General features: G+C 35.4%; 2 protein-coding genes across 2 annotated transcripts in view; both read right to left on the bottom strand.

Moving 5' to 3' along the window:
• The window catches only part of LOC145328420 (uncharacterized), a 383,707-nt gene that overhangs the window by 78,366 nt on the left and 289,636 nt on the right, over window positions 1-15,705 (bottom strand). The window lies entirely within an intron of this gene.
• LOC145328417 (alpha-catulin-like) overlaps window positions 1-15,705 on the bottom strand; it is an 87,619-nt gene that overhangs the window by 26,522 nt on the left and 45,392 nt on the right. Inside the window, exons 5-8 of the mRNA XM_080172058.1 lie at window positions 12,472-12,537; window positions 11,935-12,015; window positions 11,016-11,108; window positions 3,693-3,750 (exon numbers count right to left, since the gene is read on the bottom strand). Coding sequence (XP_080028184.1) covers window positions 3,693-3,750; window positions 11,016-11,108; window positions 11,935-12,015; window positions 12,472-12,537 — 298 coding nt within the window. The remainder of the gene's footprint in view (window positions 1-3,692; window positions 3,751-11,015; window positions 11,109-11,934; window positions 12,016-12,471; window positions 12,538-15,705) is intronic.

Here is a 15,705-nt window from a genome sequence, read left to right as displayed (position 1 = left end):
ACTACAGAAGCTCGCTGTAAAGGAGAAGCATGTCGGTTCAGCGCTATGCGAGACCCTTCTCTACAAAGAGACATCCTGTTATTTTCATAAAGAAACTATCGGCTGCGCCCCTAGTATCTAGGGACTATGAATTCAGTGGGGTAAGAACGAGGCGTATAAATAGACTAAAACCATTTGATGGCTGAAACTTAAAAATAAAATAGCTCAAAACCATATCGGGACCTATGTAAAGCTTCATAGAAAAGGAGTACTCAATCGGTTTAGAAGTTATTGAAATATTAAGCATTAGAAAAAAACCCTACTACTTATATTACAGGATAGATAAATACATAGATATAATTCATTGTAACATACAGTTTATTTCTGACAGACATATATAATTGTAGCTATGCTTTTGAAATTATAAATTTAAAAGGGATCACTTTTCTGCTCTATAGGACTTAAAGTGTTTTCTAAAAACAAAAATAACCTTTTTAAAAATAGCAAAATTATTTTGAAAATTAAAAGTATGTATATATATTTGTTTGTTCGTAATGATTTCTTAGAATTTAAATTTAAAATAAGCATTTTGCAAGAGTATTTATCCTTCTAGCAGTTTAGCTTAGCTTAATTTCGATATATTGGTAAAGTCGTAAAAGGAAAAAGAGTAGGGAGAAAAAGAGAGATTTAGAAGGGATTTTCCAATATTTATTTTTGGCTGTATACAAACTAACTAAAATAAAAGCCTGAACTATGCAATTAAAACTTAAAAAGCTTTCATAAATACATCTTATTTTTTGGTATTTATTATTTTTAAAAAGAATTTACTATTTTTAATAAAAAAATATTTCAAACTGAGGCGTGCTCAGAGTTTTGTCATAGGAGTCTTAATCTTAGGGGGCTGAAATGAGGAAAAGGCACCCTTTTACTTTTCTGCACGTTTTTACATCCCTAATATAAACATAAAACATTTTTTAAAGACAATTTTGTAAAAACAACCATTTTTCAATACTCTGAACATTCTTCATTTTTAAATGAGAACTCATTAGAAAAACATTAGACTTTATATTTAATGAAGTTATAGTTTTGTTGAAAAATGGACATTTATTCATGTATTTTTATACTAGCCTCCGCAGTTACCCCTGTTAACCTCACCTTACCTAGAGTAATCAAACCGAATTTTGTTTCCCAATCTTTATTTAAATTTCTTCAATAGAATTTTTTACTGTTCGACTAGGTTCTTTAGGGGAAACATCCATAAACCTTGAAACAAAAAGTTTAAAAAATTACAATTTTGTTGAAAAGCAATAAAATTTAATTTAATAAACAGATATCTCAAAAATATTTTATACTAAATTGTTTCTTTGAAAGTTTTCATCAAGATTCAGGTTATCAATTTAGCTACAAAAAAGATTATTTCAAAACCATTTGTAAAATTTTTTTCTCAAGAAGGAAAAAATCGTCGTAAAATTTATTGGAAACAATTATCGCAGCAATACATATACCTACTATTTAGAATTATTGTGTTGTATAAAACAGTTATATGCCTTTTTTTATTTCTGTCTTTTCGTCTACAGACATACCAACCAATAGAACGTTCAGAAATTATTTTTGAAAATTGAGAAGCTGTTGAAAAATAGACAGCTCACACAATTTTTTATACACATAAATACATCCTGATCATACAACTTTTCTCATAGACATCCAAATTTTGCAATAGTGACCGGATATGATAAATCGATAAATTCGATGAAAATTAGCAATAATATGCCAAATTAGCAATAACATGCCAAATTAGCAATAATATGCCATACAAAATTTTTCGAGGTCATAATATTAGAGGTCATTTGGGACATACAAATAAAGAGAAAGCTTTACAAATTGTTTCTTAAATTTGTAGAACGCATCATAAGGCAGCAAACGTTTTGGTAAAGTCAAACTGAGTTTAATTAGAAATTAACCGTTGTCAAAATTTCGAACCATTAAAAGTGATAAAACAAGGAACATTATGTCTAAAAAACGCACAGCTACAAATTCTAATTGTTTATTGATTCTTTTTTGATATAGAATGTGTTTTTTTTACATCTGTTTTAAGTACAACAGTTGAACTTGTTTTGCGGATGATATGGTGTGAAGAAGCTTCTTGACCAAACATCTATTGTTATGTTAGATTTTTTGTGCTCTCCCACGAAGTTTATGTCGAGCACTTAACCCCCCTCTAATTTTTTATATTAATATTGAAAAAAATGATGGGATGTTATTGTTTTTTCCCAATACCTAACCCCTGCGGAGTGTCATGACCCTGTGTGGCCTTTATCTGCGGTGGCCTAACCCTGAAGGGCTACATTATGAACTAAATAAACAAACAAACCAAAACCCATTCTCTTATTTCATATTTTTCATTTTTTTTGATATAAGTGGAGTGGGAGGGGGTTCAGTGCTCAACAAGAGACTTTTGTGAGGAAAACGCCAGGAAGAAAAGGACCGTGCAATGAAAGAGGAACTAAACTTTACACTGATTAATTCTGCATACTTAAACAATATTTTAAGTTAAGGACACTCATATCGGCTTAGTGGTTAGCGAAATCTTTCGGTACAGATGGACATCCAGTTACTTTTTAAAAAGGATATACCTATCCTTCTATCTGACATGTCTGTCACATTATTGTCTAATTTGATCAGCTTGATTAGTCCCACAAAAGGATACTTCAAAATACTTGGCATGGCAGTTATTGGATAATGCCAGGTAAGAAAGGGATAAATAAATGGAAGATAAATTAATCTTATCCCAATAAATAATAAACAATCTTTGTTGACCCACAAAATCTTTTTTAGTTTTCAAAAGCTGAATTCAACACTATTTTCACATTTTGAATTTATTCTTTTATAAAAGGAATAAGATGTCTGTCTGTAGCGAAGGATCTCGCCAATCGCTGAATATAAGGTTCTCCTTTACAATGGAGCTTCTTCTATATCAAGAGAATATCCATTTTTAGGAAGGGTATCTTCTTCATCTCAAGAGAAATAACCCCTTGTAAAAAAATACCTCACCAAAAGTTTTTTTGTACTATTTCTTTTCAAAACTAAAATCTAACCCCCCGCTTGTCCCTCTGGGCGGGGATAGCCGCTAGTCTTACATAAACTAATTGGCCCAAAATGATAATAACTTGAATTTATCGTTATAATAAAGTAACAGGGTGTTTGTCTGTGTGTTGTGTGTTGGTATGTTTGTACCGAAGGATCTCGCTAACCGCTGAACCGATCGGGTTCTCCTTAACAGGGTAGATTCTCATATGTCCCGGGAAGGTTTATAACTATTTTGGGGGAGGGTACCACCACCCTCCCTAGAGAAATTAAATTTTTTTTAAATTTCCCAATTTTAGAAAGAAAGTTCTGCGAAAAATAAACGTCAAACGTAAAATTTTTAAAACTTTTTCTTTTAAAATCTAAAATAAGAAATTGAATTATCAAATTCGACTCTCTCCTCTTCAAGTGCCCCTAGAGGCCTCTAGGGGCGTAGCCGCTAGTAGTTTTATAAAAAGGTGAGATTTAAAAGTAAAACGAATTACCTAGGCCAAAAATGCTTTTAACCATCATCGAACCCGTTTAGTGTTTATTTAAAGTGTAAAATAGAGTTTAAATTGACAATTCTAATTGTAGAAAAGAGTTATTGTAATTTTAAATTGTGTTTACTTAAATTTAAAATTGTTTACCTGTGTATTTTCAACTATTGATTCCAGTAAACATCCAATTTGATCGCAATAACTTGGACTAAACAGATATATAGATTAATAGATAAATAGAATAGTTGAAGAGACAAATTTGTTGATAGACGACTTGGCCAGTTATTTTTCAATTTTCAGGTATGAGTAATATTAATCTTGGGCAGGATTTAGACTATTCGATGGAAAAAGTTATTGTGCCTATAAAAAATGACGTCATACTGGCCTGCCATTGGTAATTTAGTCTGTGTATTGACCTACCATTGGCCATTTGTCTTTTGGCATTAATGTCAAATAAGATATCACAAACGACTGGATCAGTTATTTTTCAATTTTCAGGTATGAGTAATATTAATCTGGGGCAGGATTTAGACTATTTGATGGAAAGAGTTACAACCACCTTTCACACCTTTCACCTTCAACGAGACCCAAGACAAAGAAGCTTAACATAGTGATGATTCATCTGCTCCTTCTGGAGCTTGGTGTAGCAGATGTTGCCCGCGGTGATGGTCTCCTCCTACAATCATATTTAGCCAGAATTGACCTGAGAATTGGGATCCTATGTTTGCCGCGTCTACGCCGCGGATCTACCTTCAACAGCAGCAGCACCACCATCAGCAGCAGCAGAAGAAGCCAAGAGCAAACGCTTACAATCTCCCATCTACCTTACCTACATCGTCACCATCACCATCTACGTCACAAATGCTTCCATCGGTTTTTTAACATCTATGACAAAGAGGAATATCCCTCAGCTGAATCGAGTTTTTAACATGTTTGACAAAGAATAAGGCAACTCCAGCTGGCCTTATTCGGCTTCTTCTGCTTAGAGCTGGCATTGAACAAAATCCAGGCCCCAAAATCTGGCACTGTGCTATCTGTTCAAAAATTCTATCTACAACTTCTGTTCAATGTACCAACTGTTTACAATGGATCCACATTAAATGTTCCCAACTGAAAACATCTAAAGAACGACGCAAATTTAAAACCTGGTTTGGACCATGCTGTAAACACCTAACACCAACGGGCAACCCCCCCTCAAGATCACAACCCCCCCGTGTATCTACCCCCTCGCCCCCTCCCCCTCCCCCCAACAACCCCCCAACTCATCAACCATTTATCAACCGAAGCTTAAACCTGAACTTCCTACAATACAACATCAATGGTATACTCAGCAAAATTGATGAACTTCTCCACGAAATGGAAAAGGACAACATCCCCATCGCAGCTATTCAGGAAACTAAGCTTACGAAAGACTCTAAACCTTTCAAAACACCAAATCACACCCTGGTAAGAAAAGACAGAGGTATAAACAAAGGTGGAGGACTTGCATTTTTAGTACACAAAGATGTAAAATTCTCCGTTGAACCAACACCCATTCACCTGGAACAGGACCCGTTCCTGGAATCAATAACCATCAGCATACCTGGAGTGAATAATAATACTCTGTACATAAGAAATGTTTATATTCCCCCACAAAGCAGCTGTGCTAATGTGAACGGTCACCCCTATGAGCCTCCACTAAACCACCTCCTTGACGGCCTAGGTGAATCCTACCTAGTTTTAGGTGACTTCAACGCTCACAGTCAACTCTGGCATTCAGAGGCCACTAATGACACCAGAGGCAACTCTCTTGCCGACATCATCACTGGGCAAACATGCGGCATAATAAATGATGACCTGCCCACCAGAGTGACCAACCTAGCATCCACAGCACCTGACATCAGTATTGTATCAGCCAACCTGATACCATATACCAACTGGAGAATAGCAAACAAAATGAGCTCGGACCACTTACCTATTATCATCAGTTTAAAAGCAGAACTCAAGAAATTTAATTCCAAAAACGGCACTTTTATCAACTTTTCCAAAGCAAACTGGCCAAAATTTCAAAAATATGTTGAAGATAAATTTAAAAAATCAAGAAAAATCAAAAGTGTACACAAAGCTGAGGTCTTTTTCCGTCATTCCCTACAAAATGCTGCCAAAAAGTACATACCTGCAGGCAGGATCCCCAAAATCTTCAACGCCCTCCCCACCGAAACTGCTAAACTCATGGATGATAGAGACAACATCAGAAAAAACAATCCTGATGACCCAAGACTTCCTGAAATCAACAACAACATCACAAAAACAATCCGTGAACATCGGAAACAGAAATGGAAGGAACACATCGACAGCTGTCAAGCAGGATCCAAGAAGCTTTGGAAGACAATAAAGAGCTTAAATAACAATCCAGTCCAGCCTGACAACCAAGGTATTTGTTTTAACGATAAATGTACAACTGATGCTAAATCTATTGCAAACAAATTTAATGCTCAATACACCCCCTCCTCAGACAAGAAACCGGTCAAAGCTCTCAGAGGCACCCTCCAAAAGCTAAAATGTAAACCTAAAGACTCTAAGGTTACATTTACACCTGCCCAGACGTTAGAAGCCATCAAAAAGTCCAAGAGTTCCAGAGCCATAGGACCTGATGGCCTGTCCCCAATTATGTTAAAGAACATTGGTCCAAACGCCATCAATTACCTAACCAACATCTTTAACATATGCATGGAAACATCCGTCATTCCCAACATCTGGAAGACGGGTAAGATCATCCCTTTGCTTAATCCAGGTAAACCTGCTGACAAAGGCTCCAGCTACCGGCCAGTATCCTTACTGTCTCCAGCAATTAAAATCCTGGAAGCCCTCATTCTCCCTGCTGTCACTGAGGCAGTAGAATTAGCAGATCACCAGCATGGTTTCCGCAAAGGTCGCTCTACTGGTACAGCCCTCCAGAGTATTCTGGACCACATTAACAGAGGCCTAAACAGGAAAAAACCTGTCCACAGAACCGTAAGTGTTGCCATTGACCTGTCACGTGCATTTGACACGGTGGACCACAACATCCTACTAGACGACATTAAACATCTGAACCTAAATGACTACATAAAACGGTTTTTATGTGCATACCTGAGAGGCAGACAAACCTACGTTGTATTTAGAAATTCAACTTCTTCATACAGGAAAGTTAAACAAGGGGTACCCCATGGTGGAGTTCTCTCCCCCATGTTGTTTAATTTATATATGTCATCTATGCCCTCCCCCCCTGGAAACATCAGACTAGAAACATATGCAGACGATTCCAACATCCTGAATTCTGGCCCCAAGATAGAACCGATTGTCGAGGAAATAAATCAATACTTGGCAACCCTGAACATCTGGTTTAAAAATAGGAACCTTGAAATTTCCCCGTCAAAATCTTCAGCCACACTTTTCACAACATCTTCAAATGAGTGTAACTTAGATCTAGATGTTCAGTTTAACGGAGAACAGGTACCAACAGTCAAGAAACCTAAGTTTCTAGTGATCACATTTGATAACCTACTTTCTTTCAAGCAGCATGCCTCTGACCTTAAAACCAAAGTCCAGTCCAAGACGAACATCCTTAAAGCCCTGACTGGCTCAGACTGGGGCAAAGAAAAGGAAGTGATAGTTAATACATATAAAGCTATCGGTGTATCCCAACTTAACTACTGCTGCCATATCTGGACACCCTCACTAAGCAAGACATCCTGGCAAGGCCTTCAAACAGCTCAAAATGCCGCTCTTAGAGCTGCCACTGGCTGCCATAAAATGACCGATATTGACCATCTACATTCTGAAACAAAGGTCATGAAGGTCCAAGCACATTGTGAGATGCTTAGTAAGCAATTTCTGCTGGCGACACAGAAACCGAGCCACCCTAACAAAGTCGACCTCTCTGCTCCCCCCCCTCCCCGTCAGATGAAGCAGACTCTGTCCTCCAGATTTGGACCTGAAATCAGGCAGATGTCCCGACCTGATATCCCTGAGGAAGAGTATAAAGGGAAGCTCAAATTAATTCACACTAAGTCTGTCCAACAATCAATAAATGAAATGCTGCCTAACAAAGTCCTAAACAGCATACCCCCACCCATCCATGCATCTGAAAAGGAGCTCCCCAGATGCACCAGAGCCACATTAGCCCAGCTGCGCTCTGGATACAGCAACTACCTGTACAGTTACAAGGCCCGGATCAATCCAACTATACAGGACAAATGCCCACTTTGTTTAAACCCTTCACACACAACGACACACCTGTTTGATTGCCCAAATAACAGGACCGACCTCACTGTCTATGATCTATGGAACCGACCAATGGAAGCTGCCAGATTTCTGAACCTGGCCACACGTGACAACGACGATAATGGATGAGTAGAAATGGGCTAAACAAACAAACAAACTCCAAATGTACAGATTGTAACCTCGAGGACCACACCACTGTACATGTTTTTAACTGCCCGACGAAACCTACTAGGTTAACCACCATCAATCTATGGACGAAGCCTAAAAAATGTGCGGAATTCCTTGATATATTGTATGAAGAATCTAGCTCCTCATGGCTAACAACAACAACAACAAGAAGCTTAACATTGTGCCTATAAAAAATGACGTCATGCTGGCCTGCCATTGGTAATTTAGTCTGTGTATTGACCTACCATTGGCCATTTGTCTGTTGGCATTAATGTCAAATAAGATCTCACAAACGGCTTGATCAGTTATTTTTCAATTTTCAGGTATGAGTAATATTAATCTTGGGCAGGATTTAGGCTGTTTGATGGAAAGAGTTACAACCACCTTTCACCTTCCACAAGACCCATACAAAGAAGCTTTTTATAAAAATGACGTCTTACTGGGATGCCAATGGTAATTAAGTCTGTGTATTTGCCTATCATTGGCCATTTGTATTGCATGGCGTAATTTTTTTTATAGGCACTAATCAAAGAAATGTTTTATTCTCATTAAACATTGTGAGATAAAATTGTAAATAAAATCCAATAAAAAGTTTTCAGTCAAGATCGAAAAATAAAAAAGACTGAAAGAAAAAAATATCAGAAAATGACAAAAACAATTTGGACATGATCACAACTATTGGATAAAAACGTCAACTGAAAAGCTTTTAAAATGATAGAACAAGGATGACAATATCCATTTTAGCGAACTATAATTCTTAAATTTAAAGCTTACGAAGAATGGTTTCTGAGGTTATTACTAAATTTGAGACACATTATAAAATAAATCCTGAGCTGGATTTTTAAATGTGTAGCCGTTGGCGTGGCTGTAGCCGTGGCCGTAGTCATGGCTGTAGTTGTAGTTGTAGTCGTAGTCGCTTTAGCCACACTAACGGACTGTAGTCACTTTTAGCGTGGTTAACCACGCTACGACTACGACCACGCGTTGCCAATATGATTTAAAGATCGCATTTTTTTTTGTGGCCACGGCAACGCGTGGTTAATATGATTTAAAGATCGCTATTAGGTTGGTGGCTGTAACTCTGACCACGACTACGGCAACGGCTACGCTTTTAAAGATCCAGCTCAGTTTAATATTAATCCATTTAATTATTTTGAAAAACAGTGACAAAGTAATTGTATGCTTATTTTTGAAGAAATCATAATTTAAAATATCCAGATTATAAAATATTAAGCCACAGTAACACTAAAATTTCATGATTATTTACTAGATATAAGACAACATTATTTTAAATGTCCAGCTTATTATTTTCTAGAATATCCAAATTACTAAATATTAAACAACTGTGAAACTGTAATTCTGTGGTTATTTACAAAATCTAAGACAACATTATTTTAAATATCCAGCTTATTATTTTCAAGAATATCCAGATTACTTAATATTAAACCACTGTGAAACTGTAATTCTGTGGTTATTTACTAAATCTAAGACAACATTAATCTAAATTTCCAGCTTATTATTTTCTAGAATATCCAAATTACTAAATATTAACCCACTTTGAAACTGTAATTCTGTAGTTATTTATAAAATCTAAGACAACATTATTTAAAATGTCCAGCTTATTATTTTCAAGAATATCCAGATTTGAATGCATTTTACCACTGTGATATCGTAATTCCATGGTTATTTACTAAATTTGAGACATAAGCTGTTTTTGTTCAGTACTCAACCACACCAATAAACAAGGTTCCTTGAAAAATATCAGAATGGCCAGAAAAAAAAGCACTAATTAAAAAACAAAAAAACAATAGTGTGAGCAGGGTCTGTATGTAACCCTTTCCACGTGGTGGGGACCCTATGCCGACTTTTTATTCATGTTATATTTTATCTTTGTTTTGTTCTTTGTTTTGGAGTTCTTTTTTCATCTATTTTTGTTCTCTCCGAAAGTTTTCTATTTATTCATTAAATGTTTGTTCTCTCTCTCTCTCTTCTCTCTCTCCCCCCTCTCTCTCTCTCTCTCTCTCTCTCTCTCTCTCTCTCTCTCTCTCTCTCTCTCCTCTCTCTCTCTCTCCTCTCTCTCTCTCTCTCTCTCTCTCTCTCTCTCTCTCTCTCTCTCTCTCTCTCTCTCTCCTCTCTCTCTCTCTCTCTCTCTCTCTCTCTCTCTCTCTCTCTCTCTCTCTCTCTCTCTCTCTCTCTCTCTCTCTCTCTCTCTCTCTCTCTCTCTCTCTCTCTCTCTCTCCTCTCTCTCTCTCTCTCTCTCTCTATCTCTTTCTCTCTCTCTCTCTCTCTCTCTCTCTCTCTCTCTCTCTCTCTCTCTCTCCCTCTCTCTCTCTCTCTCTCTCTCTCTCTCTCTCTCTCTCTCTCTCTCTCTCTCTCTCTCTCCTCTCTCTCTCTCTCTCTCTCTCTCTCTCTCTCTCTCTCTCTCTCTACTTTCTCTTACAGTTGTAATTAAATCTGAGTCTGGTCTGTTGTTTATCACCATAATTGTCAATGTGTTTTTTTGTGTGTTAATCCAAAACATGTTGTTTTTCTCCTCACTAATTGATACATAGATAGATAGATAGATAAGTAACAAGTAAATACTTTTATAAGGTTTTCGTGATCATTTTTCTATCTTCTATTCTTTTGTCCTTCTTTCTTTCTTTTTCTTTCTTTCTTTTTTTACGACCAGTACAGTGAATATTTCGTTTATAATTCACTTTGTCTGTTTATCATGATTTTTTGTTTTTTTTTGCATAAGAAAAACTACCTCACCACCCTCACTTTAAAATCATATAAATTTGGGAGGGGGGTTTCTGTGCTCAACTTGGCACCTTGAGGGAAACCGCTGATTGAAGGTACAAACAGTTATTTATCGTATCGTATTAAAGACAGCTTTCCGTGGATATAAAAATGAAAAATTATAAAACCAGTTTGTCCCGGGCTAGCAAACCGTGGTTTTAATCCTATGATTTTTATTTAATTTTCGTGGAAATTTGTCTGTATTACGGTGCTATACATGATTTTTCAGCATGGCTGAGAACGGTTCTTATCCAGCGGATAGCAATCGGTTACGTTTACCTGACAACAGACATTCTTAGAAGGTCAACAGAATGATCAAACTGTCTCAATGATCCTAGCAGGCTGGTTTCAGGTTCATTTGAGCCATCCTCCCTAAATAGATACATTCATAGTGTGATAGATGACGGGGGGATGAATAGATGAACGGAAAGTAAGATAGATTGACGGAGGGATAGATAGATTAGCGGAGGAATGGATAGATTGGCAAAAAAAATAAATAGATTTGCGGTGAAATGGATAGATTGACGGATAAATAGATAGATTGGCGGAGGGATGGATAGATTGATAGAAGGATAGATAGATTGACAGAGGAATGATTGAATAGATGAATAGACTGATAGATTAATTAATGGAATTGATAGATGGATTGACGAATGTATTAATAAATAGATGAATTGATAGATTGGTTGATTAATGGATGGATAAGTAGAAATATGTATATAAAAACAACTAAAAAGACTGACAGTTAAATATATCTAGATAACTGATATCTGTAACTGGACAAAGTGTCTCAAAAATCAGCCATGTAACGTCATAAAAATGAGGGAGATGAGAGAAGAAGTGGGAAAGAAAACCCGTAAAAAGAGATGGACAATTCCTCATTTTTATGACATTACAAGGTTGATTTTTAGAAACACTTTGTCCATCTACTAGATATCTACTTACATTTTACTTTACATTTTGATATGTGGTATCCCTGGCATACTCATAAGATAGATAGATAGATAACAAGATATCGAGATATTTACTAACATATTTACATTTTGATATCTGGTATCACCTGGCATACTCATAAGATAGCTAGCAAGATAGATAGATAAAAAGATATCTACTTACACAGTTCCATTTTGATATGTGGCATCCATCGGCACACACATATAAAATAGATATATAATAAGATATCTAGATATTTACTTACATAGTTCCATTTTGATATGTGGTATCGCCTGGCATACTCATAAGATCCAAATCCTCTGTTGGTCCAGGATATAGTCCATCTCTGAATAATAGTAACAGTTAACAGTTACAGTTAACAATTACCCTAAAAGTGCCTTGTAAAGCATAAAACTCCTACTGATTGAAAAGTTTGAAGTGGTTTTTGTTTAAGTATAGGTTAGATGTTCCTAGTAGGGATTAAGAATAGGAGAAAAAACTACCCTCCCTCCCCTTATTTTGAAAAAAATAATAAAAAACTGAAAAGGCGGGGAGATTTCAGTGCTTGATTTGCCCTTTAGGGAAAGCAACATAGAGACTATTAAAATCACTTTTTGATTTTAAGCTTTTCCTAACTCTATTTTTGCTGTCAATCAGATATGAAAAGTGATATTAACTTGACTGCTGTATTGTAAAGGACTGATTTAATTTTATCTTTATTTCGCACCCCTGTACACTTAAATTTTCATGAAAAACGAATAAAGAATAAATTGTTGTCAATTGATCTATCTCTTGATCTTACCTAAGTACAAAGTGTATGAGGTCAATAATTCTTCTCATTTGACAGAACACAGTATCTCGGTTCTCTCTAAAATAAAGATAGGTCAATAATCGCATCGTATTCTAGACAGCTTTCCGTGGATGTTAATGTGAAAATAATAAGATTTAAACAAGTTTGTGAGCCCGACGGGGCCAAAGCCATACTAGAATAGTTATTTCTGGCCTCGTATTATAAACAGCTTTCCGGGGATATGATTGTACATTTCCACATTCGTAGAAAACTGAGCTGGATCTTTAAATGTGTAGCCGTTGGCATGGCTGTAGCCGTGGCCGTAGTCATGGCTGTAGTTGTAGTCAATGATAGTTTTAGTTTATAGTATTTTCAAAACATACTCAAAATCTTAAACGATGGGTGATTTCGTAGAGAAATGTTACTGTTTTCAATATTTTCAAAATACTAAAAATAACCCTAACAATATACAAATTTCCCTATATATTCAAACGACAGGAAATTGAGACTTCACACCTTTGTTAACATTTTCATACGGATAGAAGGGTCAACTTATGCTAGATTTGGGATGTATTTGTAAGATACTACATATGTTCACATATCTTTACGGTCAAACATTGTCAGAAAATCATAAAAATTCCGGAAAATATTATCATACGAAGAAGGTTTATGGCCTCACTAGAATTTTATGACTTGGAATAATAAAGGTTTGGTGAATAGATTTTTTTTCTATCATCACGCAATCTCGTAGCAAGATAGTTAATCTTAGTTCTTATTGCTAATTTCGCTTGTTTTTTTATTTTCATTTTGGCAGCATTTCATGCTTAATAAACCAACCAATCAAAATTAAAGAAAAAAAGTCTCCAAAGTTGTTATTTGCAACTCTAAATGTGTTAATGTTCGTTTTAGAGCTTTGCTTTTGTGTATGTTGTCATCCTTGTCAAATAACATATTACAGAGTAGCTTTGTAACTAAAAAATTTCAAAAAATCAAAATGTTTAAAAAGGAGTAGCTTTGCTTCCGCTCTGAATGTAACTAAACAAGTATGATAACACCCTTAAAAGCAAAGCTCAGTGAATATAAAGTCAGACAAACAAATATAGAGTTAACAGCGCATTTAATATTAAAAATCATGTTGATCAAATTTTATTATAAATCTAACCAAAAATAATAAACATTCAAATTCTCAGAGACTCAGTCATACTTACAATTAATATAAACCGCTTTCTAGGATATAGAATGTACAATTATAAGAATGCTTAAATTAAATGAAATAATCAAAATTATCATGCATTTTAAATTTGTTTCGCTTTTATGGATTTTGACAATTTGTGTATTGTAACTTTAAAAAAAAAATGCTCATTTGTAAACATCATATTCATGACCAACTTCCTATCATAAAGGGGAGGGGGAGGACTATATACTGTTAAAGTTTAATAAATGTATGTCTAAGCTAAGCAAGGTTTTTTCTATAATTTGTGTTGGTTCTTGAGACTTGACGCGTCGGTCTGTGCATCATTAATTTAATGTATAGATATTGTATAGATTTAGAAAGCGTTGCAACTATATAATACTTACTTATAATTTTGATTATACTTATACATTTATGCTTATGTTAATGTTTGATTGTACTACCATTTCGCTTTTATGGATGTTGTGATCCTTGTTGATATAATTAAACCTTAAAAATATTCCTCACCCCCCCGGGCCCCCCCCCCCCCTTCATATTTATATTTGACTTACAACTTTAGATGGAAGAAAATAATACCCTTTAGGATTTAACTTTCACTTGACCTATACTGAACTCCCCCCCCCCCCCCCATCTCTTTTAGCAAAAGTTGACCGATGATCATTCATCATATATCATACATCATAATAGGGGGAGGGGAGGGATCTTTTACTTACAACGAGACTTAAATAAATATAAGAAGAGTATAAGTATTTAGAAAAAAATAACATCCTATTATATAAAGAAGTTGGAGTTTTTTGTCTTAAGCTTTAGATTTCAATAACTGCTAAACAGATTGGGTTCTCTATTCTAGGTAAGCTTCACATAATTTTTGTGATGGTTTTATGCTGTTATATTTTCATATTTAAGGTTTACGATGGTTTTAAGCTATTCTTTAGTTCTTTTTTTGCCCCTTCGAATAAAGAGCCTCTAGATGCTAGGGGCGTAGCTGCTAGCATACATATAATAGGATACTAGTTCAGATATTTTTTAAGCTACTGACCCAAAAAAAAAAAAAAATAACAACACAGCACAAATTTTGCCGTTGAATGTGTGCGTCTGTTTTGATCTAGCTGAACTTTACAGGTTAGCTTCTAATAGGTAAAACCCTCTCAATATTTTTTAACATTCTTACATAAAGATCATAACAGAAATTCTTTACTGTCCCCAGGGAGGAGGGTGTATTAGACTGTAAATTAAATTGGTACCCAAAGTTTTAAAATTACTTTATTTTATTGGTTGGCGCAAAACTTTGGGTACTTTTATTGTATTTTCATTGGTTGGTTTAAGACTATCAGTGTCCACACTTTTCAACCAATAATCTTAATCTACATATGGGGTAATTTTGTTTATCATTACTGGGGATGTACCAGGGGCATCCAAGCTTATTTTTTTTTTTTTTGGGGGGGGGGGGGAGGGTAAATATTTTTTTTAATGGGAGGTTATTTTTAACATATGGTTTTGTTTTCAATTCTAAATATACTACAAACTACGCTTGAAGTTAACCAGTATTTCTTGTAAAAAAAAGTAACAGGATGTCTTTATAACTTATTGTTTCTTTGGATCGATATGATTTTAACCCTATTTTATGGGGGGGGGGGGGGGTTTGAAAATGTATGAAATCTGAGTACTAAGCTTATTGAACTAGCAGAGTCACGGAGGGGGTTGACATTGGACTGTAAATTATATTAGCTTAAAAACTTTGGGTATAAAATGTATTTATCAACTCTGTGATCGTTGCTTAAAGATTATGTGACAATTTAAAACACAATAAAGATAAGTGTCCAGACATTTTAAACTTAAATTGTAATCTAATGAGGGGTATTTTTGTTTATCATCAAAGTTCCCTTCCTGGGCCCAGCTGAGTAAACAATTGCAACATGCAACATAAGTATTTTATAATATAGCTCTATCAATATCCAGGGAGGGAGGGGACAATGGGCTGTTCATCTCACTAATCATATATTCGTTGGCTTTACAAATTTGGGGACTTTTATTAAGTTTTGAATTTTGATTGG

The sequence above is a fragment of the Acartia tonsa genome, chromosome 9, assembly GCF_053477335.1.
Source record: "Acartia tonsa isolate MP-2025a chromosome 9, ASM5347733v1, whole genome shotgun sequence".
NCBI lineage: Eukaryota > Metazoa > Arthropoda > Copepoda > Calanoida > Acartiidae > Acartia > Acartia tonsa.
The sequence above is the reverse complement of the archived record's forward strand: the minus strand, read 5'-3'. Positions and strand labels throughout refer to the sequence as shown.